This window comes from Fukomys damarensis, unplaced genomic scaffold, assembly GCF_012274545.1.
Source record: "Fukomys damarensis isolate Sample0158 unplaced genomic scaffold, DMR_v1.0_HiC HiC_scaffold_16, whole genome shotgun sequence".
Classification (NCBI taxonomy): Eukaryota; Metazoa; Chordata; class Mammalia; order Rodentia; family Bathyergidae; genus Fukomys; species Fukomys damarensis.
In genome coordinates, this window is record NW_022900928.1 from 93,526,502 (window position 1) to 93,551,964 (window position 25,463).

At 43.5% G+C, this 25,463-nt stretch overlaps 2 protein-coding genes across 4 annotated transcripts in view; one reads left to right on the forward strand and one right to left on the reverse strand.

Moving 5' to 3' along the window:
* The first annotated feature begins 16 nt into the window (after positions 1-16).
* Nobox (NOBOX oogenesis homeobox) lies at positions 17-5,599 on the forward strand. Its single transcript, XM_010638564.1, has 8 exons — positions 17-105; positions 1,566-2,093; positions 2,721-2,827; positions 3,160-3,260; positions 3,522-3,607; positions 3,838-4,069; positions 4,215-4,507; positions 5,082-5,599. The coding sequence occupies exons 1-8, from the start codon at positions 69-71 to the stop codon at positions 5,399-5,401; spliced, it is 1,704 nt and encodes a 567-aa protein (XP_010636866.1). The 5' UTR covers positions 17-68; the 3' UTR covers positions 5,402-5,599.
* A 12,703-nt stretch (positions 5,600-18,302) lies between these two features.
* Arhgef5 (Rho guanine nucleotide exchange factor 5) overlaps positions 18,303-25,463 on the reverse strand; it is a 24,421-nt gene continuing 17,260 nt past the window's right edge. For 2 of the 3 annotated variants that reach the window (XM_010638562.2, XM_010638561.2), the window contains exons 12-16: positions 24,917-25,074; positions 24,124-24,285; positions 22,782-22,852; positions 20,487-20,591; positions 18,303-19,848 (exon numbers count right to left, since the gene is read on the reverse strand). In XM_010638562.2, coding sequence (XP_010636864.1) covers positions 19,691-19,848; positions 20,487-20,591; positions 22,782-22,852; positions 24,124-24,285; positions 24,917-25,074 — 654 coding nt within the window. In that variant the 3' untranslated portion in view covers positions 18,303-19,690. Of the gene's footprint in view, positions 19,849-20,486; positions 20,592-22,781; positions 22,853-24,123; positions 24,286-24,916; positions 25,075-25,318; positions 25,417-25,463 lie in introns of those variants that run through there. The other variant, XM_010638563.2, reaches the window with a different exon arrangement.

The window sequence follows — 25,463 nt, forward strand, 5'->3', positions numbered from 1 at the left end:
CCCGCCAGCCCGCGAGGCTTCATTAGGCCGCGCCTGTGCCCTGGCTGGCGGCGGCGTGGAGTCGGGGCATGGAGGCCACGCAGGGTCCCTGCGCTGAACCGCGGGGTGAGCCCACAAGGGGTCGGGCTGGGAGGCCTTAGGTCACTGTGCGTGTTAGGACCTAGAAGCCTGGGGAGGCCCGTGGGCTGGGTGGCCTCTCCTCTTTCGGGTTTTGATCCTCTAATGCATTGAGTTGAGGTCGGGGGGAGTTAAAACACTGGGCCTGGAGCCCCAGGACTGTTCTAGCCTAAGTTCTGACACCCGTCACCTTTTTTTTTTCCCCCCACTAGGACTGATCATTTCCATAAAGTATGTGTTTAATGAGCACCAGGTTTACTGGTATCCTGTATAGCAAATTGGTCCCTCACCACCTTGGCACTATCCATCTGCACCCCTTCTTGTGGATGGGAGGTTGTCCATTCCCTCTGCCAGCTCCAGCCTGGCTCCTGCACATTGGCTCTCTAGGAAATAATCTGATAACGCGTCTGATCCTGGACTGCTTTCTTGCTTATGCCTGCTTCGAAAGTCATTTCTTTAAGATGTGATATGGCGTAAGGCTTCTGTTCACATCACGAGGCCTCTTATCTCTACTTGGCATTAATTTATAAATTCCCCAGTTTTGTAGGAAATGATGACTGGGCCAAGGGGCTGTGGTTCTAAGTAAACCTGGAGGTAGAGGGCAGTGCTGGAGGCTCTGGGAAGCGTGCAGCGCAGAGCTTGCCCCTGGGCGAGTGAGCTAGAGGTGGTTATTCACTCTGCTAAATCTTCTCCTCAAGAGCTTCCTCGCAGGGATTAAGTGCCTGCATCCTGCACTGATCCGTAGAAGGTGCTAACGCAGCAGCACAGTGCCTGGAATGTGGGAAGCTGTTGATGAATCAGTGGTATCAAAGAGAGGCCAAGGCTTTAAGGATGAATGATAAGGGGTGTGGGGCCAGACTGGCCCTTGTTTCCTGTTAGGGGAGGAAATAGGTGAGGGAGGGACAGAGCAGCTGTGGGGTTAAGGAGAGGTGGCAGGGACAGCGTGAGGACTGGGAATGGGGAGCGTGGTCTTCTGTCACTTTCCTTTCCCTTCTTTTGCCTTCTCCACGGGTCAGGAAAGGGATCAGGCTGAAAGGAAGCAGCATTCCAGCCACCCTGTTTCTGTCTTCCCTGTCCACCCCATCCCAACAGTTGTCCCTTAGAAACAATCATGTGCCTGTCTCGCCTACCTGGCATCTGGGAAAACACGGGGAATGTGCACCTGAAATTCAGACTGCTGTCCTGACTAGGGCAAAGTACCCCTCCGAATAGAGTGTGTGTTACATTTTGCAAATCAGCCAGGTTATCTGGGATTTCATCAGCTGGGTTGGGATTTGATCTCCCAAACCAGGAGCTGGGAAGGGAAGTCTGGAATTATGGGCCCATTTGACAGGTGAGCAAAGGAAAGCTTAGAACCCAATGCCAGGGCACCTACAGGGCAGGAAGCAATGCTTCCTTCTCGCCAGCCTCTTTCCCCTGGCCCTGAGGTCTTGTGCTGCTCCCTGTAGGCCAGGAAGGTGGAGGCAGGACCCTGGCTGCACATCTGGAAGAGGAGAAACAGCAGCAGGGCTCAACCACTCACAATCAAGATGCCCAGAGAGAGAAGCCACTGCTGCCCTGCACCCTTTCTGGAGAGAAGTCACCGCCAGAGGCCTCCAGAGAGCTAGCTGAGGCACCTGCCTGTAGAGGGCGCCAGGCCCCCAGCTCCAGGGCTCTCCCCAAAGACCTAGCGCCAGCCCCACACAAACCCCAGCCTCAAGGGGAGGCCAAACCAGGGAAAAGGCCCTGTTCTCCAGCCTCTGGCAAGCAGAAGAGGCCCAGCACCCTGGGTCTGGCGTCTTCATCATCTCCCAGTATGGGTCACTCAGCCAGGGCCAAGCACAACCCAGTGCCTTGTGGGTCAGGCCGGGGCCCCTGCCACCTGGCCAACTTGCTCAGTACACTGGCCCAGAACAGCCAAAACACAGAACAGAAGAAGGGGCCCCCAGAAGTGACCTGCCAAGTCCGTAAAAAAACTCGAACCCTGTACCGCTCAGGTGAGTCTGTACAGGTGAGAGATTGGGTGTCCTCCAGGAAAGGGCTGGGAGTTGTAAAGGGAATGTGGTCCCAGGAGACCAGAGGGGTGTGGCTAGTTTGTTACTTTGTTCTGGAGCCCTCTCTTGGCCCCAAGGGTAAGGCTGCATTATCAGAAAGTGAGGTTAGGGCTGGGGATTTACCTCAGTGGTTCCACTGTCTGCCTTGCAAGCGCAAGGATCCGAGTTAGATCCCCGATATCAGAAACAAAAAAACAAAAAACAAAGAAAGTGAGGTTGGAGCCAGGATTGGTGGTGCATGCCTATAATCCTAGAGCTCTGCAGAAGGCAGGAAGATCACAAATTCAAGCCCATCCTGGGCATTCAGGACCCTGTTTCAAAATGAAAAGGCTAGGAATGGAACTCTTTGTTAAATCCCCAGTACCACAAAAAGAAATGAAAGGTTGGAATCAGGACAGAAGTCTGGAAAGTAACACACAGGCCTCGCCCACTGGGGAGCTTAGGTGCAAGGCTTTTGGACTGAAGATGGTGATCCTATCTGCTAGAGACATCTGGACCCTTGGTGGACATCTCATTCTCTTCTCTTGCCATGGAACTGGTCTGTAACCTCCTGCAAGTTTCTTCTTCCAGATCAGCTGGAGGAGCTAGAACGGGTTTTTCAAGAAGACCACTATCCCGACAGTGACAAGCGCCGAGAGATTGCCCAGATGGTGGGGGTCACCCCCCAGCGCATCATGGTAAAGGGGGCTGGCTAAGCAGTCAGCAGGGGTGGCCAGAAGCCAGCCCATTGGCACTCTTGAGGGGCATGGAGCATACTGCTTTGCCAACCACCTGGGAGCTGAGGCTAGGTCCTGAATGTGGGTGTATTCTCCCTACTTCCCCAGGGTTACACCAGCCTCAGGCAGCTAGAAGAGGAAGCCACCATACAGTCCTTTTTATAAAACCATGCTGGCAGAGAGGCATCTGAAAAAAGTGGGGAAGTGGCCTTCTCACCATGTAGCTAATTGCATGACAGCCAAGACTCAGGCCAGAGGCCTCGCTCAAGTTCAGATACCTTTTCCCCCTACAGGTGTGGTTCCAGAATCGCCGGGCAAAGTGGCGAAAAGTGGAGAAACTGAATGGGAAAGAAAAGCAGGACAATGCTGCAACCCCTGCTAGCAGTCAGGGAAGGTAAGAGTTTGTCCTCTTCCTGCACCCCTCCCCGACAGTCCCAGAGGGGACCCTCCGGTCCTGAAGAAGAAAGAGGTGAGACTGGGCATAAGTCCTGGGTACTGGCTGGTATATAGATGGCTTGACTGGGATGGGGCTAGGAAGTTGTGGATGCCCTATAAAAGGCAGCGTTTGGGAGTCCTGTGTCCTTTCCCTACAAGAAGGCTATGGTCCATACCTAGATGCCACCAGACCTGAGATCTCTCTTCTCTCTGCTTCCAGCTCCACAACTGAGCCCCCACCTGCTGTGCCCATGGACCCAGAGCCTGGCACCTTGCCTCTGGAGCCCCCTCTGGATACCTTTCCAGGTGAGCTCCCACTTTCAGAGGGCTTGCTGGGAGGACTTGAAAACTACGAAGACAGTGACAACAGCGTCACTGCTTGGTAGAGTCAGGAATGCATGGAGCTTCTCAGGGGTTTGGCCTACAAGGGCCCATTCAGAGCATCCTGGGCATTGCATATGGCAGCCCCTCTGCATCCCAGGGCTAAATCCTGTCTTCTGAACCTTGAGGCGCCCCTCTTTCCCTTCTGTTCCTAGAGACCCCCATGCTGCTGACCTCAGACCAGACTTTGGCCCCTACTCAACAGACTGAAGGTGCTCAGAGGGTAGCAGTGACCCCACCGCTCTTCAGCCCCCCACCTCTGCAAAGGACCAACCTTCCTCTTCCCTTGGTCCCTGTCCATAACCCTCAACTGATGCCTCTGCTAATGGATGCTCCTGTCAGTCACCGCAGCTACAAGGATGGCCCCTATGGGCCCTGGAAGACAAGGTATGAGACTTGAGAAAGAAAGTGATCTGAGTCACCTTGAGAAGGGGTATTGTTGCATGTTGGGGTCACCACCAAGACAGGGTACGGAAGGTGGAATGAGGAGGCCACCTCTGAACTTCACTAAGTTCTCCCCTGTTTCACATAGCTTTACCCCACCACCTACCTTCTCGTATTTGGAAGACCTGGAGTCCCAGGATTACCAAGCAAGCCACTCATTCTCCCAGGCTCCACCAACCCAGCTGTTCCAAGCCCCTCAATCCCAGCTGCCGTTCCTGCCACCCTTGCCCTTCCCCATGCCCAGTTCACTGTCATTTCCGCCACCACCAGAAGATCCTCTCTTTTCGTTTCCTTGTGGCCCTGCTGGGGGCACGTCGCAGAGCTACTGCCCAGGCCCCCCATCAGGGCAGATCCTGCTGCAGCCTCCTGCTGGGAATATAGGTGAGTTGGGGGTGGAACAAAAAATCCCCTTTGGAATTGAGGAAAAGTGCAAGGAGGGAGAGAGCCTCACACTTTGGAGGGTAGACTGAGGAAAGGCAATGGGTGATGAGCAAATCCATTTCACTTGGTCTGCTTCCTGGGCCAGCTCATCCAGTTACAGCTCTCCTGAGTCTCACTGCTGGACTTGGAAATGGGTCTAAGAGTCCCGATATCATCGAAGGGAGTAGAAACATATGAGTGAGTCCTTGTCACAGCAACTGTTAGTATGATACTGGGCCACCTGGACTTCTGAAATCCCAGTGAATCCATCTCCTTGAGACTAAATTCTAGCAGGAAGGGATGGAAGACACATCCAGGTGGTTCCCAGCCTCTTAGCTGCTATGTAAGACTTTGCCTGACCCGTGGTCCAGTCTGGGTCTGAGATACCAAACTGAAAAACCTGTATTCCAGGACTTGCACTGGGATCTTCAGCTATGGTTCCATGGACAGGGACAGGAAGACTGTTTCAGAATACACTGAATGAAGTCTGATACTTTGTCCAGTCCAGTAACTCCTTGATCCTTTGACTCCACAGGCACAGTCCCTTGGAGTGACCCCTATTTGCCAGAACTGCCCTTCCCTGGTCCGTTCTGCACACAGGCTCCAGGGCACTCCCCAGCAGGAGATGGCTACTTTTCCGATCTATTTGCAACTCCCTGCACCCAGGCTACAAGCAGGCAATCTTCACCAGGATTTGCCCAGGTGCTGGAAGAGGCCAGATCAGGAGTTGGGCCCTTACCCAGCAAGGCACAAGAGGAGCAGACTGCCTCTTCCCTGGAGCAGCCCAGGGTGCTGGCAGAGGTCAGAGAGGAAAGTAAGAATAGCGAGGTCCCCTCATTGGGGGTCAAAGAGTGATGAGAGGGTCAGCGGTGGGACAGGATTGGGGGGCACCCATGCAGAGGGTGGTGATTGGAAGGCTGGGAATACAGTGGAGCGTTGACTGAGGTCAACTTCTGCCCAACTGTGGGCTTGTCTTACTAGACACTGGCTGGACAGGAATAGGGATGGCCCACCCTTTTTCCTGTACCCCAAAGCCTGGTCCTGAAGAAAGGAAAGCCCTTATTACCTCTGAATGTTATCAGTTTCTGTTTGCTTTTCTTGGTAGACACTGAGCTAGTGTGTCCATTGTGTGCAATAAACTGGTCTACCATTTGGCTTTTCTCTGTTTGTCTCCACCCTTGGCTAATGAAGAGCTGTTTCCTACTCCTAAGCTGGCCAGTTGCTAAATGTAACCCGGAAGTCTCCACTGGGTACCATGACACAGAGCCGACCACTGTCCCTAGGCTGACTCACCACTAAAGGAGGAACTGGGCACTGTGAGCTTTTCTTTCATCCCTACCGTGAAGCCGTGTTCTATTCACAAACCCCCAACTGGGCCTGAGTCTGGGCCTCTCTCTGAAATTTGGGTCCTGTATGGACAGCATGGCAAGAGGATCCTGGGGCCATATGAAGCCAAGTCTCCAGTAATCTTTTCCCAAAGCTCCCTTTTAAAGGGGAGAGGAAGATGTAAAGAGTGAAGGAGGAGGGTGACCCCAAGCCAGGATAGAAAGTACATAGTTTCCTTGCATGGGGTGATGCCTCAGTATCCCCACTCTGTTAGCACAGACTTCACTGGGCTCTGATGAAGAATCCAGGGTCTCTGCTGTCTTCCCTCATACCAGCTTGCTGAGGCCCCAAATGACACATTGCTAGGCAACTTGAGAAGTCTCCTAAAATAATCACTCTTCCTAGTTAATTCTTACCATGAACTGTAGTTGGCTGCATTGGTTCATTTAGGGTTACCTTGAGGTTGGGAGTTAATCTAGGCAGCTGTGGTAGAGGCTGAGGTGTGAGAAGAAGAGAGAATGAATGTAAACAAAGATGAGGAATGCTTCCTTGGAGTCTAAGGTAGTTGGGAATACATTTAGCACCTCACATCTATAGCAGTATCCAAATACAGTAGGTCTCCAACTTACAAACTTTTGAGTGGAGAACCTTCACACATGCAGATCTCAAATTACAAATTTTCTTAGATGGGAGCAAATAGCAGAAGTAGGTCAGGTGTGTGCTGGATCTTATCGTAGCTGGGCTGGCGTGCAGTATTTGTGTGCGTGTTTGGTTTTTTTTTATGTTTTATATTGTATATTTCTGACAAAGGTGTAGAAGACTCACTTTGATGGGCTTATGAACAAACTAACTCACGAACATTCTCCTGGAATGGAACTGGTTCATAAATCAAGGACCTACTGTAGTTAGAATTTGAGGACTGATTCAAATTATTTCCTTGTGCAATTAGTACACTATGTGTGGATATAGGGTATCGTTCTGACCTCCAAATAACTGTATGATTATTGGAAAATGCACTGTACATATAAAAAATTTAAACAACTATCCTATTTTGGATCAAAGCCTATAGTAGCAGAAAAGGGAAAATTTTGCAATTGGATTTAAAAAAAACCTCTTACACAAATTCATGTCCTTTTATCTGTGTTGCACATCCTTCCTATTGACAGGCTCTATCCACAGATTCCACTAACTGAATCAAAAATACTCAAAAACATTTTGTCATATACATTTTTCTTGCCACTTCCAAAATAACAAAGCATAACAACTGTTTAAATAGCATTTAACTATCTTAAACTTCTTAAGAAATCTAAACTACATATATGGTTGTGCATAATATATGCAAATATGCAAATACTAGGCCACTCTATATAAGAGACATGTGCATTCAAACTTTGGTACTCATAGGAGTCATAGAGTCAACTCACTGTGGATACCAAGGAATGACTCTAAATTTTACTAACCAACAGTGTTTAACTGTCTTGCTATTCTAACCACCATCTTATTTTGCCACTCAAGGATTATAGCCAGGCTTCAATATCCTTGTTTATTTGAGACAGGGTCTCACTATGTAGTTGAGACTGATCTGGAGCTCACTATGTAGTCCAGGCTGGTCTCGAACTCACAGTGATCCTCCTGCCTCAACCTCCAGAGTGCTGGGATTACAGGCATGCACCACCACGCCCAGTCTTCAATAGCCTTAATTTGGGGATTAGCCTGTATACAAAGAAATATAAAATGGTCAATAAGTACAGGAAAAAATGTTAAGTATCTTTCAACTACTAGAGAAATGCAAATCAAAACAGATTGAGTTCTATTCTTCTAGTAAGAATAGCTCTCATCATGGACTCAACAGAAGCTGGGGAGGCTGAAGGAAAAGGAACCTGTCTACATTGTTGGGAATATAAACTAGTACAGCCACTATGGAAATTGGTACGGAGATTCTCAAAAACCCAAAAGTAGAAATGAAATTTGATGTAGCTGTTCCTCTTCTGGGTATCATCCTGAAAGATTATCACATTACAGTGACACATGCATACCCATGTTTATAGCAGTATAATTTACAATAGCTAAAGTATGGAAGTGGCCAAATGTCCATTAATGTATTAATGGATAAAGAAAATGTGGGAGATACACACACACACACACACACACACACACACACACACACACACACACGAACACTACTTACCCAAAAAAATATGTGGGAGAGACACACACACACACACACACACACACACACACACACACACACACACAGGAATACTACTTAGCCATAAAGATGGACAGATTTAAGTCATTTCTAGGAAACCGGTAAGATCTTGTGACCATAATGCTAAGTGAAATAAATCTGACATAAAAGGTTAAATATTGCATGGTTTCTCTTTGACGAGAAACCCAAAATATAAATAATTTAAAGAGAAGAATGAAAGGGATACAGGGAGGTGATATTTGTGGAGATGAAAAGTGGAGAGAGGGTAAGGTGGGGTGGAGGGAGTAAAAATGATCAAGGTGTGACACATCTCCAAGGTAAATGTGAGTATTATTTACTGTAAATATATGAAAATACTAGAAAGCAAACACAGAATTGGCTGAGCACTAAAAATCATTGTTAGGCCTGACGAAGAGGTGGACAGAACCAAGCTGCCAACGTGTAGGAATCTCCTCCACCACCATCCGTGGCATACCACACGGTTTTGGGTTCCCCCTGCGATGGAGAGGGGCCTAACTTTCTTATGTAAGAATTAACATTTGGAGTTGAAATATACAAAGATTTATGTTGCTTGTTCAGTTTCATTTGGTTACTTGTAGCTCTTTTCAAATTTTTCAATGTTTCACAGTTCTTATATAACACCCATTTTTGCAACTTTGTTTTACCTGCCGATTTAATCTGTAGGTTTCATATATTTCATAATGAAATAATTGATATATTAGTAGATCATATAGGTAAGTGCCAGTTGTTTTGGCATCCCTACTTAAAATAGTCCATTAATGGTCTCTTTATTTAGAGAGTTAAACTAGCTACAACTCTGCCTTAAGCAAACATTTTCTGGAGAGAACTGCTATTTTATGACTCAATAATGTCAAAACAAATTTTCTATAGAGCAACTGGATAATTTAACATTCTTATAAACCTAGCCATGTTAAAAATGAGTTTAGTATGGGGAGGCATATACTCAGAAAACACCTACTTTCTTTTATCTAAATGTTTTTATTTATATTTATATTTATATTTATATTTATAAACCACCTTTCAGTAATCTCTTATAGAAACCTATGGGAGTATTTTATTAAATTTATTTTCCTTTAGTTTATAAAAATTATCTCACTGAAAAATAAGGCATTTTTCTCTTTTAAGTCTCAGAGACCCTCTTTCTGCATTCGGGAAACATTATTTGAAGTAGCTACACATCTCTTGTTTGATTTTTTTAAGAGCCTCTTATTTAGCCTGATACTTTTGACTTCTAGTATATTTTTCTTTCTTTGGATGGACAGTATGAAGTAAGAATTAAGAGGTTTTGCTTTAACTATATTATATGTACACTTATTCCCCTGTTTCTTTCTCAAGGTTGGTTTTATTACTATAATTGCTAGTTGTCTTTGTCCATTTTATACTGCTATGACAGAAGACCATGGACTGGGTCATTTAAAATAAGCAGAAATGTCTGTGGCTCACGGTTCTGCAGTGCTGGGAAGTCTGAGATCAAGGGGCGACAGGTACCTGGTGACATGCCAGAAGGCACCACACACCCATAGGACAGAGAGACAGAGCAGGAGAGAAATGAACTTGCATTTATAGCAAACCCACTAATATATTCACTAACATAGCAACACTAATACATTCACTTCTGAGAGGTCTAATCACTTCTTAAAGCCTCAAGCTCTCATGGTTGCCCTGGGGATTAATTTCCCAATGCATGGACTTTGGGGTATACATTCAAAGCCCATTACTGATGTTATTGTTGGTATTGGTCTCTACAACATTGTGTGGCATTTTTTTTTCTGGACTTCATACTCTGAGATCCTGTCCCTGGCATTATAATGTATGACTCTTTTAAAACTTTCATATCCTTTCAATGTGCTTGCCTGTGTGGTTAGCTGTATTGTTACTTCTTGAACAATATAGCTTCCTTAGTTACTTGTTACTAAGTTACTTGTTACCTAGCTACTAGCTATTTGTCAGTAATTATCTCTGTAGAATTTAATTTTTTATAGTTCCCCATCCCTCTGAGCCATCCTCATTTGGAAGGACCCTGCATTTTTTAGAGAGCCCCAGCTTAACATTTGGCTAAGCCTGAAGAACAAAGTTTCTGCATGCTGGAAAGCATGATCAAGCCACTCCTCCACTTAGACCTCTGGGTAGATGTATCTCAGTCTCACTCTGACTTTACTTCTTTCCTGCTGTCCCCTTCCAATACAGCAACCTTCGCTGATTAAGAGCAGAATGTTTACCTGGAAAACTTTAGGATGTGGTGGTGGTGTGTGTAGGGAGATCTATTCCCCTAATTTTTGATTTTACTACAAAATTTTCCCACTAGATGGCAATCTACCACCAGTTTCCTTGTGGCACTAAACATTTATAGCAAGAAAGCTCATGCAAATTCTTGTTCAATCCTTTCTCCACAATACCTCAGAGCACCTTCCCGTCAGGTAATAGCAGATTTAAATTTATTAAAAATCACTTGGGTTGTAGCTGGTATTCCAGGTAAAATATAGGATGTTCAATTAAACTGAAATTCCGGAAAAACAACAAATACTATTTTAGCACGAGCACATTCCTGCAGTATTTGGGCATCATGTATTTGTATTTGGTAAATCTGGCAACCTAAACTGTAGCAGTTGCTAAGGATATCAGTGTTCACTGCAGCTTCACAATGCACAGATAGCTCCAGAGTGGGCCTCTTCATCTCTGCCAAGCTTTCTGCAGGGTCAGGCAACCTGGCAGCCCTTGGCTCTTGGCAGGTATTTACTGCCCAGCGCCACCCCCCCATCGTTAGAACGCCCCCTATAGGTGACACACTTGTCTGCAAAAATATTTGCTGTCTGCTATCTGAAAACTTACTTGATTTTGACTGTGCTTTCTGTTCCTTTCAGCTAAATGTTTCATCTCAGTTATTTATATAATTTTGAAAGCTCATGAGAATTTATTTTTGAATATTTACTTAAACATCATTTGCAGAAAAGGAACACATAATGGAAACAGGTTACAAAAGATAATTTGGCTTTGTTAACTCTACTCCAAGTCATTTTTAAAAGGTTTGGGTTAGTTAGGAGGAAATCTTATTTCTTGGAGAGAAAGCATGTCCTTAGTCTGTCCAGAATTGGTCGTGTTTGAGTCCAGAAGGAAAGACAGTTCAGGGAATTTAGTTCTTGGATTTGTATGAAATGTGACCTAAAAGTACGATGACTGTTTAAATTTCAAACAGTTATTGCAGTAAATAACATTGTCAGTAACCCCCTAAAATATTCTTCCCTCCCTTCAAGCGTACTTTTCCACCATTTGTCATTTCCGGTAGCAGTTCTGGAAGTCCTTCTCCTGGCTCTCTTTGACTTTGAGGAAGAGCTGAAAGTCACACCGTGCCTGATCCAGTGAAGAAGGTAGATGAGCACACACAGTAGCCTTCATTTCACGGAAACTGCTCTAAAAATGTTGAATGTATTCAGGACAAAAACACACCAAAGAGGACTTCCGGAACTGTTTCAGAAAATGGCAAGAATGATGTGTGTGTAAGGGTCCGTATTTTGAGGGAATTAACGGCAATTGATCTTTTACTGTACTAATTTTTAAAAATTTAAATAATCATTAAATATTTTGATCACGCCAGTTTAGTCTGTACTGGTGATGGCAAAACTATGGTATGTGTGTTGTTTTTCATTTAAGCCAAAAGATATTAAGGTATGAGTTATTTTTTTGATACAGTATTCCGTATTCAGGTTAAATTGCAGTGCTAGCACTTTGTGATACATAAGTGGGTTTTGGATTACAGTTTGAGCACTCAGCTCTAAAATGTTCACCATTACTCGTCTATATTGTGTTTTCATAAATGCTTCCTCATCTTGATTTCCTAACAAAGCCTTGAGAAATGAAAGCAGACATGTATTCCACCATTCAGCAAGGACTCACAGAAGCTGACAATACTAGGTGAAGACAAAGATAAGTCATCTTCCCAGCTTTCTGGGACCTGCCAGTCTCACTGGGAGTCTGATGATAAAAGTGCCCCGTTGTAAGGCTGGTCTGGGAACAAAGGACTGCAGAAGCCCAGAATGAGGAACCATGCCTACTGTGAATCTGAGTCTGGGAAGCCTGAGGCACAGAGTGAGTTCCTAAAAGAACAGAATTTGGATAAGCAGAGGTGAGAAAAAGCACATTTTAGGCAAAAGTTTGAGTAGAAGACCATGGAGGTGTGAACGATGACTGGGGAGCTCAGGGTGATGGAGTTGGTATGCTCCAGAGATGCACCAGGGGAGGGCAGTGCAGAAGACTGGTGAGGCCTTAAATGCAGTGGCAAGGTAGTCAGACTGAATTCTATAGTGAACACAGCCCCTGGGTGTTCAACTCTCAGGCATGGCTTTGTCAGGTTTGTATTTTAAAAGAATGCATGGCGAATGAGATTGGAGGATTAAGAGGGGACACAGGGCCATAAACCAATATGACTGAATTACCTAAGAGATACCTATGGCAAGGTGGGGTGAAAGGGTGAGAAGGAACAGACTGAGGAATACTTAAGTCAGAATCAATGTAGCAAGATAGAGACTTAAAGAGAATGAGAAGAGAACCAAGACTGAGATGCATAAGAAATGCTGCAATTGAGAAAAATAATGGAGACAGAGCAAATTTTGGGGAAAAGTTTTCTTTGTGTACACTGAGGTTGAAGTTCCTGTGGTTATCTGGATGTGGGGAGAAAAAAACATATAAAATTAGAGTCTATAAGAGAGATAAGGATCCAACATTGCTGTTAGACTATTCTGCACAGGAAACAGCAGCTGAAGTTAGAAACCACCACAGAAAGTTACCTTGCAGAGTACGCAGTGTGAAAAAAGTAGTCCCCTAAGCATAAAGAAATGTTCTTATTTTGCTATGGAAGCAACATGTGAAAGAAAGAGAATGAAGCAGAGGAAAAGGTGGCATTGAGATTGCTAGTTTTAAGAGGTGAAAGTCCATCAACAGCAGCCAATTTTGCACATTTATATTTTACAAGAACATGGAGAGTTTAGCTTTCTTACTGCACACAGAAGTTGGTCCTCTGACAAAATATTGATGATGATAATCACTCAGCACTATGTATCTAGCACTCTGCTCAATGATTTAATTTCAGAATCTTACGTATATAATCCACTGGACAGTTGAACATCTGAGACTCATAGAAACTTAGGAATCTTCCCAAAGTTGCAAATGGTATACATTTTGAAGAGGATTTAAACCCACGCCACGAGGCACCAACTTCAATCAGCACAGCCTATTGATAATTTTAGAGGGCCATAATAGAAGTCAGAAGGCCAGGGTGAGTGTCATAAAGCAACAGGCACAGATTAGAATGAAAAGCAAGTCTATAGGCCCTCAGTCTATGTTAAATACTCTTCAGCTTGAATCAAAAAGAAATGCAGACATTATGGTGGAATGGAAGAGCTAGAACCATTATCAAAGGAAACAGGAATGTTATATACTCTACAACTGGGAAGGTAACTGAAATGTGTCCCAGAGAGAAGTGAATAAGTACTAACAGGGCATGGTGGGCAACAGAGAGAAGCTGGGGGCACTTGTTCAAGGAGGATGGGCTGATGGGGTGCAGCTGTGACAAGCCTTATTATCTGATAGGTAATGAGCAGGGTCAAGAGTATAAGGTCAAACTGATGTCTTTACACAACTCTCTTCCAGAGGATTATGGGTGACAAGACTAGGAGTAGACAATTTAATAGGAAGGTGTTCACAGGGTTTAAGAATGAAGCATTGATACTAAAACAGTGGTAGGGGTATAAGAGGGAAGCCATGCATGTGGGCTGCACTATACAGAGAGTGAGAGCTAATTATGCGGTGGCAGGAGAGGCGTGCTATGGAGCACTGCAGCTAATTGGAGGAGTCCAGTTAATTCTGGACTTTGAATTGAGTCCAGAGGAGCTGGATTCTGCCTCAGCAGCACAGCATCTGGGTCATTCTGAGCTTTCATGTTAGATTGTCTTTGGCTCATTGCTCTGGTCAGGTTGTCTCAGTTTTGTCCCTCCTGCCACAGTTCTATGATCTGAGAATGGAATCTCTACCCACAGAGATTCCATGGTCCTTCCTGATGCACTTTCTCCTCCTTGATGCTTATGGTGTCCTTCTTCCTTCTAATTCTATCCTCACTCCTGCACCCTCACCCCAGTCCATCTTCTTGTGGCCTACTAAAGACAAGATCCTGTTTCTCAGGCTCCTTCTAAGTCACCAGCCAAAACAAGCAGTTAGTATTTCCCACTCTATTAGTTCACCTTATTAAAGCCCCACCCAGAATACATTATTCACCTTTGTTTGATGTTTCTGCTATTTTCTATTAACTGTTAATTATTGGAATTAGTGAAATCAAGTACATCTTTAAAACCTGAGTTTCAGATGCTTCCTTGTCACCTTTAGAGAACAATTATCAGAGCTAGGGGTAGAGGTTAGTGGTCCAGTGCATGCTTAGTATGAGTGAAGCCTTGGGTTCAATCTATGGCACCAAAACAAATAAGCAAAAATAACCTCAAAAAGCACATCAATCAAATGTTTTAAAAAATATTATAAAACCATTTTCTTTGATTACTCAACTGGAAAGTTACCCTTTCACTTGGTTTCCTCTAATATTTGTTAATGGCAGTATTGTTTCATTTCATTTTTCTATATCAATTCCATCTTCTCCAAAGATCCTTCTGTACTTTCTTTTTCCAAATCCAAACAGCTACCTCGACACACATACACACACACACACACACACACACACACATGCACACGTACACACCCTGGACTCTCTGGCTCTTTAGAGCCTGCTTGTGAAAGGTTGATGAATACCTTTGAAACCACACCTCCACCCTTGTTGCCTGGCCAGCTCCATTCCATCATCAACACCCTGCTTATTAATGATACCACACGTCTTGCCATCAGCTCCTCCTGCTCACCTAAAAATATTCTGCCTATGGATATTCTGTTTGTTCAATCTTCACCTCATGCAGCAAGTCACCTTCAACCTTTTATGATAATCACAACCTCGGCAGATCATTTGCTTCAATCCTGGTGGTGATCAATGAGCTATGTGACATTAGGCAAATCACTTCCCCTCTCCAAACTCCAGTAAGCGTGATGTTAGGTGCAAACAACTTCAGGCTTCTTTCAACTCCAACAGTAGAGGATGTTCTCATTCACATCAGTTGATCACAATAAGAAAATACTCTAGAACTGGCTGGATGAGTCCCATCAAAGGGCCCACCCTTTCTTTGACATCTTGATGTTCATTTTCTTCTAGGCAGTGTTTATAGGATGGCCTGAAGGCTTTCTTTCTGGGTTGGTGATTCCCACCATATCCTGGGTCTGTTGCTGTCAACTACCTTTTCCCAACAATCTGAACTTTCTCCCTGGTGTTCAGGAGCCAATTTGGTCTGCCAGCAGAATCAGAATCGCCATTTTAATCAATACAAAAACTAACTCCTGGTGGGCTTCTGTGTTTCCAGCTGCATTGTTTAGAGTTAGCTTCTCTGAAAGGCTCAGGTAAAGAGCCAGGAAAGTACTCATCTGCCTATTGGAGCTTCTGAAGAACTCTGTGGGCCAGACTCTGCCCCTCCCTACTGCAAGCCCTGCATGCCCTCAGGCCCATGACTCATTCACCAAGCAGCAGGGATCAGCAGTCACCCCCACCCTCACTGGCTCTGAAAAAGTTTAGCACACACCAACCTAGCTTCTTTCCTCCAGACTCCTGTGCTTGGCCACCCAGAAAGAATCAACATCTCCGTACACTCATCTTCATTCCTTGAATTTTCTTTGTGCCTGGAGCCTCCTCCTTGTATTTTGCAATATTCCCTGGGCATTACAGACTGAGTGGGTACCCTTGCAAGGAAGAGGCTGGGGAAATTTCCACTCTCTGTCATTGAAAATGGGAGGGTTGAAAAAACACAGAGCAAAGACTATTAAGCACAGAGAATGTTCTAAGCTGAAACAAGAAGCTCACTTGAATCAAGACTGAGTTTGGCATCCCTTTCTGTAACTTTTTTCTTTTGGTTTCAGGGATTGAACTTGGGACCTTGTGCTTGCAACACAGGTGGCACCACTGAGCTAAACCCCTGGCCCTCTCTTTAACTCATTTACTTATAACCTTTGGCCCTTTTACACACTTAATTTCAGATTGAGATGATTACAGTAAACTACAGGTTTGAATGTTATGATCATATAGCTCCTGAGTCATGTTTACAGCAGATATGGCTCTAGGGTCACCAGTCTGTTAATTAGTGATAAAGCCAAGTCACCACCACAAAAGGTATTTACCTAGCGGTCTAAAACCCCAAGTACAAACATGCCCCAGTCTCTGTGATACGCTTGGGGAGGTGGGTGGGTGAAGAGTGATTGTGTCTATCAAGGGTTGCTATAACAAAATAGCGGGCTTCTTGTTTGATCCCACAAAGAAAAAAAAATTATAATAAAGGCATTACCACCAAATACTTAAAAGCATACAGACTATTATGGATAGATAAACATGGAGTCCAAAAAGAAAGTTCATTCGGGGGGTATATACAGTATGTGTATATAGAAGGTAAACCAGTGAAGGTAACTGATTTACTTTTAAAGAATTTCTACTCCAGAGGCTTTTTTTTTTTTTTTTAATCAGGGGCTGGGGGTGTGGCTCAAGGGTAGAACACTTGCCTAGCTAGCATAAGGCCCTGGATTTGGTCCTTAATACACTAGAATAGAAAAAAAAAAGTCCCCACAAACGTGATTTTATCAAAATCATTATAACTGACCAAGTTAGTACATAGTACACAGTCTTAAGATCATAATTTGCTTTTTTTTTTTTTTTTTAAATCAGGGGCTGGGGGTGTGGCTCAAGGGTAGAACACTTGCCTAGCTAGCATAAGGCCCTGGATTTGGTCCTTAATACACTAGAATAGAAAAAAAAAAGTCCCCACAAACGTGATTTTATCAAAATCATTATAACTGACCAAGTTAGTACATAGTACACAGTCTTAAGATCATAATTAACCTTAGATAAAGTTAGTGGTGAAAATAAACTTTAATGAATAGCTTTCTGAGCTTTGTGAGTACATAAACATGACCTTCAGGTTCAGTATTGTCAAAGGCACAAGAGAAATAATTCAGCAGATATTCCTAAGGTTTTAAGCTTCACTCATATTACCATCATAAAGGGGCCTATAAATAGGATTATCATTGAGATCTGAAGACACTATCCTGTGCATTGTTTCACTTTAAAAAGCAGCATGATACTGTCTGTTCATACATGTTTCAAATGCAACTCTGTCCAAAAAATGGTGGTTAATGGTTGTTTTTACTTTCTCATAAGCAATTGCTGTTTTTCTAAGCCAGTCATGCCAGTCAAACAAAGAAAATGTTGGGTGAAATTCTAGAAATTGAAAGGAAGGGACAATCAATGAATCTATGTTCAATGTCCCCAAAGGCAAAGTATAGAAAATTTAGTTATTCAACTGAGGAAAGATCACTCACTCACGTATGAGTTTTTCTTTCTTTTTAACCAAGGACCTAAATACAGAGAGAAGCCAAGTGTTCTCTCATTTCTCAGATTAAATGAGAAAAACCAATTAAGAGAATATATGTAAGACGCTAATGAAAAGAATATGAGAAAATGAAAAACAATGGAAACAAAGTCTTTGTAGATAGGGCAGGAGGGTGGAAGGAAAGGGTTGAAGGGAGGGTAGAGGAATGGGGAAAAATAAGAACCAGGATTATGTAAAGGTACAATTTTCCAGCAATGAATGCCATTATGTTGTATACATTAATGTATTAATAAAATTAATTTTAAAAAGGACTCTAATGAAGAGTTTTAGAAAAATCTTAAAGCACTTAGGTTCAAAAGGATCATAAAGACTTAAAAAAAGCTTCCATGCAGCTCAAAAAATTATTTGCATATATATCAATCAGAAATTGGCATTTTGCCTTTGTGAGCAAATAATGGAGAATTTATCTAGAAAACATAAGGTCTGGTATGACTTTCAGCCATATGGCCAGTATTCTAAGGCTGATTTGCACAAATAATTGGGATCATATTATAGCTATGAGTTACTAGTAATTAGTTTATTAATGAGTTATTAGCCATTAGTTTATATATTAATATACACATACATATTAATCATGTATTAATATTTTTTACAATATGGCTTTAAAACATTGTGAAAAATCTCAAACTTTTCTAAACCCATCCCTAATTTAATTATTTTGACAGTCATTCTAATTTAGATAAAATATTAGTTCTCATTTTAATCATTATAGGAATAATTAAGCAAGCTAACTTTTGTTTCAGGATGGACTAAAAAGTCAGTTATCAAAAGTGATACCACTACAGCATATCATCATTACCTGGGCATAAAACAAATTTTACAATGTCAGCATTACCTTTACATAAAACTGCAAAGCAAGTCTAGTTATGAGTTCTCCTAATTATAAAGTAGTACAGTGTTTAAGGGGGAACTATCATGATCCAGTTTGAAAGACGGCACAACAGATATTACATTATTTTTATATGAGGGTTCTGTTTGAAAAGAAAAGTAAAATTCTTCAGCTAAGACAGTTTTAAAGAAGACAGTTTTAAAGAAGGTGGCAGAGTTGGATAAAGCTTAGGGGTTTGTTTGGTCTGATTCTACATTCTATGTTTAATGGAACAAAGACACAAACAGCTTGAGTCATGGCACTGAAGTAACTAGAGCTTAGGTCTGTTGACTTAGATTCTAAAAGTCTTTGCATTACACCATACTGCCTTTCACAAAGAAGATACAATACCTCAGAAGACATCTTCACGATAATTCAAGTCAGAGTAGAAAGTCATGAATGGTCTGAGAAGTATTTGTCAAATCCACCCAAACTACCTGATGGGCACAGTAGAAAATGTTTGAATGAGTTTACATTATTCATTAATTCATTCTACAACCTCTGGAGCCACAACAAACAGAACAACTGCCCAAACTCAGTGTTATAAAGCTGGAGTTAGTCACTGCCATATCCTATGTACCATCTTGGTCTTTCATTGACACCTGAAGCCAACATATTGGAACCCCCAGGCATTCACAGTTCTGAAACCTGTTCAGTACTGAAGAGTCTGAAAAGAATACACTTGGAGAAGTGCTGAGTTTATTAGACTGAGAGAATGTCACTCTCACATGGCCACCAAGAGACAGATCTCGGAGAGGCATGCGCTCTGCTCACACCAATAATTGTGGAGTATCTCTAGGGTTGTAAAATATCTTAGAGGTCATCAGGATGACCTTCTCATCTGATGGCTTCATCTCCCTTAAACATATCCCTCATGTAGATTGAGGTCAGATTCTGTTGAACATATGGCTAGGACTAAACTTTGGCCAGATCTGAATCTGTACTCTGGAAGCAGAGGATGTTTACATACTATACTGTTGTAGAAGTAAAGTTCCCTGGCTCAGGCCCCACAGTTACTTTTACTAGGAAAAGAGTCCTATAGTCCAGTGTGAAGACCCTCAATATTCCCCCACACAAATGAAGGCCCCGGATGACTGGGTCAGCTGGGCTTTGTTCTTGGGCTAGAGAAGGCCTCTGAAGCAAGGTTCTGGGGCCAGCTATCTCCAGGAGCAGCCTGTTTGTATGCTCAGGAGGTTCCGGCAGAGCAGCTAGGCCTGCTGCTCCACCAGCTGTAGCCTGGCAGTCTTGACTCGATGAGCTTCCTTCAGGTTCCGTGCACGGGCCTCTGGGTTGGAAATGAACTCCACTTGCTGCAAAGGGAACCAGCCCCGCTCCCCATCTGAGAGTCTTACGCCCTCCAGCCAGCCTGTGAACAGAGAGAGCAGAAAGAAGAATCACCTGGGACAGGCTCATGCTAAGTTCCCTATACCTCCTTCCTGGAAGTGTTCCCACATTCTAAGGCTCAAGGAACTGGGGAACCCCAGAGGGTGAGAAGCCCTGCTGCCCCTTCCTGAGCCTTATCCACTGTTATAAGTTCAACGGTATCCTCTCAAAATATGTGTTGATGTCCTATTCTCTGGTACCTCAAAAGGTAATCTTATTGGGGAAGAGGTTGTCACAGGTGAAATTAATAAAGTTAAATAGAGGGTCAACATTAACCCAATTATAACTAGTATCCTTACAGAAAAGAGGGAAATCTGGACACAACAGAGAAAAGCCACAAGAAGAAACTGGTGTTAGGATGCAACAGATCTAGGAACACTTGGGACTACTAAACTGGACAGTGTTAAGGAAAGGCCTTCCTTAGAGGCTTCAGAGGAGGTTTGGCCTTGCCTGCTCCTTTATTTTGAACTTCTTGCTTCCGGAACCATGAGAAAATACATTTATGTTGTATAATCACCCAGCTTGTGGTACCACGTTGTGGTGCCAACAGCACCTCTGGGAAACTAATGCATGTCTTCATTTCTTGCTTGCAATGTTGGGCTCGTGGATTCTCCCTCTTACCATCACTGCTTTGTTGAGTCACCATTACGACATCAGCCTTCTCCAGAGCCAACTCGTCATTCTCCCGGGGCATGTAGGCGCGCAGGCACTGGACTTGTGGGGAGTCTTTGGAAGAGAAAGATGAAGAGAGGTTAGGACAGGCAGAGGATCAGAACATGGACCAGGAATTCAATGAGGGGCTTGGAAGGACTAGAGATAAAAATAAGTACTGTATGGGCTTTGAGATAAGAGAGGTAGTTGGAAAAATCTTTATATACCAGGAATCATAAAAGTTGATTTAAAAATAGAAATACTAGAATGAAAATTGATAAAAATTCTACTTTTCGGTGGAAGATGACAAGAAATAGGTGTGACTACCATTAGTTACTCATTATTACAAATACTTAAAAGTCAGCTGAGAGCCAATCCTCTTCAAAACATTTCCTGACCATTTTATCTTCTATAGATTTTTAACTCCTTAAAACTACTGGTGAGAAATCATGTAATCCTCATCTGTTCATGCGTGTACGTTGCTTCTCCAACTAGAATCTGAGTCTGTGGCTCATTCTTAATCTTCCTCACTGTGCCAGATATGAAAGTGGAGAAAACTCCCCCAGAAAAATTCTGGTACTACCTAAGCAAAGAACCTACCTGATCCCCTTCAGCTTCAGTTTATCTGGAACTGATCAAGATAATCAGTGAAAAAGGTTGATCAAAATGACTAATGTGGAAATTCCAGATTTCTGTTTCTATATTTTTCCTGAACCAGGCAAAATCTCCATAGATCTGAAGCTCACGATAGCAAAATCCAGAGTATTTCTGGATGATAAATATTGTGTTTTACATGCACTTACTGTTATAATTTACCATACTGCTCTCTGGTTCTCAGAAAATAAAGAGAATATTGCATTATTAGTCATGTTTTCTAGAGTTCATCTCCATCTGTCTTTCACAAGATCATAACAAAGGAGGAAAATTCATCTCACATTACTCATTCACCAGAGAAGTGAAGCCAAACAATGGAGAACACAGTGATTAATAGAATTCAGTTATAGTTTGGTTCTCCTCATTCCTGTATAAAGTTTCCTCAAATTCATTTGTTGTTTTCAGCCACTAAAGGTCTAATATTCCTGACATAGTGGTGGTATATGGACCTCTAAATAATAAAAGGTAAATATTATAACTCCCAGCCTGCTAGACATCCAAGTTCATGTTCTCTAAAATCAAAGAATGGATTCAAGGAATAAGGTCAAGAGTAGGAAATATTTATTGAGGAAAAACCAGCTCCTGCCTGAGAGGGACAGGAGGGGATATCAGGAAAGTGGGGTGCACAGGAACCCACTTCTTAGGGGAAGCTTTATAGAGCAAAATTAGGAGGTGGGCAGGATCTCACGAGGTGGGTAAGAGGTGGAACAAAACTATAATCCACTAATAAGATTACAAATATAGTCGCTTAGGTAATATTGATCTGATGGGGAAGCAAGTTGTGTATGGAAAGGACAAGGGCCTTTCCCAGAGGGAATGGGTCAGGGAGGGTTTGGTCTCCTACCCCAGGTGATTGATGCCTATTTAAAATATCAATCATTGCTGTTCAGCCCTCAGAATTATTCAGGTGTAGTCAATTCCTTTTTGTCCTGGCCTTAACATGGGCACCTCCACTCACAGTTGTAATGTGTTCTCAACTTCTGCACTGACTTCTTTGTGGGCCTGTCCCTGTCTGAGTGCCCATTATATTCTTTCTTAACTTAGATGTCTATAGTATTCTTCTGAGTACATTTCCTCTCCAGATATAAACTAGGGAGTCCTTGCTGGAGGACAAGGACTGAGAGCCAGCTAGAATTCCAATTTCACAGGAATGCACACACTTCTTAAAGTGAGCAAGCCTGGGGCTACCCTGAGGCACCCTGAGCAAATACCCCTCAGGCCTTCCTGTATAGGAGGGGGTGTGGTGAGGACAAATCTGTGCTACTATCTCTCTGAAACTCCGCTGCAGACTTTCTGTCTCCCTTGAATTCCCCAACACCTTCAAGTAGGAAACATCTAGGCATCACAGCAGGGCAGCCCAAAGGGACAAATAGTTTAGAAAGAGCATACTATCACTTAAGGCAGGCAGTGTACGTGGGAAAAAGTGTGTGGCTAAGAGCACTTTTAAGCAGATAGGTGTCAGGTGTTCAAGCTCCGGTGGCCATCTTCTACCCTAAAGAAAAGCGATAAACAGAAGCTCATAGAGTTGCCACTCAGCTCCCTAAAGTCCTGCATCCACAGGAGAGCCTGAATCTGCTGATTTTCTCCACCACTTTTTAGACTCTCACTCACCATAACACTCCAACAGGTCCAATTCCTCTCTTGGCATGGACAAGGCTGAGATCCAGCGAAGCTTTTCACTTCTGGGAAAACAAAGAAGACTCACTGTTTTTTAGTTACAGCTTGAGATTATAAGTTAAAGGCCAATGATGGGAAAGGCAAATGGATCTCAGAAGGATTTATGTAGTTCAACAACCTCTATGACAAAATGTCAATGGAATCCTGCTTGCTTGGAAATATGGTGCAATCTTGGATAATCTGTAGATGTGTCTTCGTCCACTTTTCCCCCTTCTTTTTTCCCAGACTTTTAATAACTTCTCCTATCTTCCAAGGGAGGGCAGACAGTCAGCCATCAATTATATTCATTTTGAAGTATAACTGATTTTCCATTTTGAAAATTATGTTGAGTACAATGTTCATCTCAATTTAGATTCTTGATCACTTTGCATAATTGTTGACATCCCTTTGCCTACTTTCCTTTAATTAAACATCTCAAAGATGAAAATTATTCTGTGAAAGTAATTAAAGCTAGATCTAATATTAATTTTGTTGTGTAGCACACTGTAATCCTAGCATAATTTTGTAATCATTTAAAGGTTTTTGCATTACCTTAGCATCTGCTTCCAAATGTGGTTTGGTAATCAAGAGACGACAGTTTCACTGTTCTGGGAAGATGTTGCCACAACCTCTAACTGAACAGCATAAATCTGTACCTGCTTGTCTGGCTTATTCGCTACAACCTCCTGTGACAGCCTCTCTGCTCTCTAAGTGCAGACAGGTATTACAGATCCCTGAGTGTAGTCTTCTAAGGGACATGTTTTCTACAATATGGGAAGCTCAGACTCTTAGCTATGTTGCACTTTTTAAAAGACTCTTATCTTCCATAATAGCAATGATAGTAGTGTTTTATATGTTCACTATTGCAGGCATTGTGTACTACATTTCACCGGTATTATTATCTCAAAAATGAGTTCATATGTGGAAAGAGTAGTTTTTTGTTGATTGAGAAGATGAACAAATCAGATTTCTCAACATTATGGATCTGTGCTCAACAGAGGGCTGACCAGGGTGGAAAGGAAAGCAAAAGGTACCCAGTGCCTGTCTTGTTCATTTCTGTGCCCAGCAGTGGTGGGTGCTGAAGGGACTGTGGCTTATTCACGTGAGCACTCACCTGTAGACATCGGTATTACAGTTCTTTGTCCATTCCATACCAGCCCATCCCCTTGTTGTGTCCCACAGACCTTGTCTTTCTGAGTAAAGGGTATAAAACAGATGCCAAGCCCTCTTCCATCTGCCGTCCCCAATTTCCTCCCCAAACTACTGACCCCCAACTCCTCTGACTTCCCCAACTCACTGAGTGTCTGTGCGGAAGAGGAACTCAGCCTGGGTGCCTTGCGTGTTGTGCCGCAGGAAGAGGCGGAAGAGGTTTTTGTGTGGCCCATGCAGCTTCATTTCACACTTTTCCCCTCGGATGGAGGAGAAGGGAGCATGGTCAAACACCAGGAAGCGGCTTCCCCTGCAAAACAGAGATCTTTTCAAATGGATTCTGCATTTCCATACTTCATCCACCCTCACATTCTTGAATTCAAAATCCATGTCCTTAGCATCTACAGCCCTCAAATTCCCATAAAAACTATAAGATGCCCCTAACTTGCTCCTAGGATGGTAGCTTCAAGATCTTCCTGTGTCACCAATTGGACAAATCACCCATGTAGTGCACCACACACTTTTTAACGAACTGGACAAAACTGATATAAATTTTCTAAAGCTCCAAGGACCAGGATTCCCATTCTTTTCTAGTTAAGACCAGATATGAGCCAAATATTTCCAAGCTGGTAGGCTGAGCCCAAAGAAGCCACAAATAGGCTCATCTGGGAATGCAATAAGCTAATTAGCTGCATTTTGTCCTATTTCTATAACATAATACAGGCCCCATCCTGTGATGTCGAAAATTGGTAGGAGCTCTGTTTTTTGCCTTGGGCTCCCCCACTTGCCTTTCTGCTCTTTGCTGTAACCTACAAATTCTATGGTTTGAGCCACTGAGAAGTCCCTCTAAGAACAGGACCCTTCTCTGTCCTTTTCAGTCCATCCCTTCCTGTTTCTCCCCTCTTGGTCCCCGGCCTCCCATTCCCATTCCAGCCACTGACTCTCGGGGCCGTGACAGCAGCAGACAGTCATTGAAGAGATGCAGATGGACAGGTCGTGTGTTCAGTTTCCTTCGCAGCCCTGGAGAGACACTGAACTCAAGGGCCGTCAGCTCTCCACTCTTCACTAGCCAGCGAGACTGTGAAATGAGTGGGAATATCTACAGGGGGGAGACAGAAGGCCACGTCACAGACAGGATAAGCAGGAGCACCCTACCCTCCTCACCCATCATCTCCTTCATGTTTTCTCTCTTGCTCAGAACCCCCCTGCTTAGATTCCCTCTGAACCCCCTACCTACACTGTCCCCTGGTTTGTGGCTCCCCTGTTTGCATAATCAGACAAACACAAGGATGCTATGGTCTAACCAAGACAGTGACCATGTGAGAAAGCTGAACCCTGACCTGAAGAAGAGCTGGAAGAGTCCATGAGGAACAAGCAGGAAACAGCAGGATGTGTCTTAGAAGTGAAAAGGTTAGGGGGAAGTTCTGCCATCTGCTGCCTCCTTGATCATAACCAGAAACAGGAAAGGAAGAGTCAGAATCAGATGGG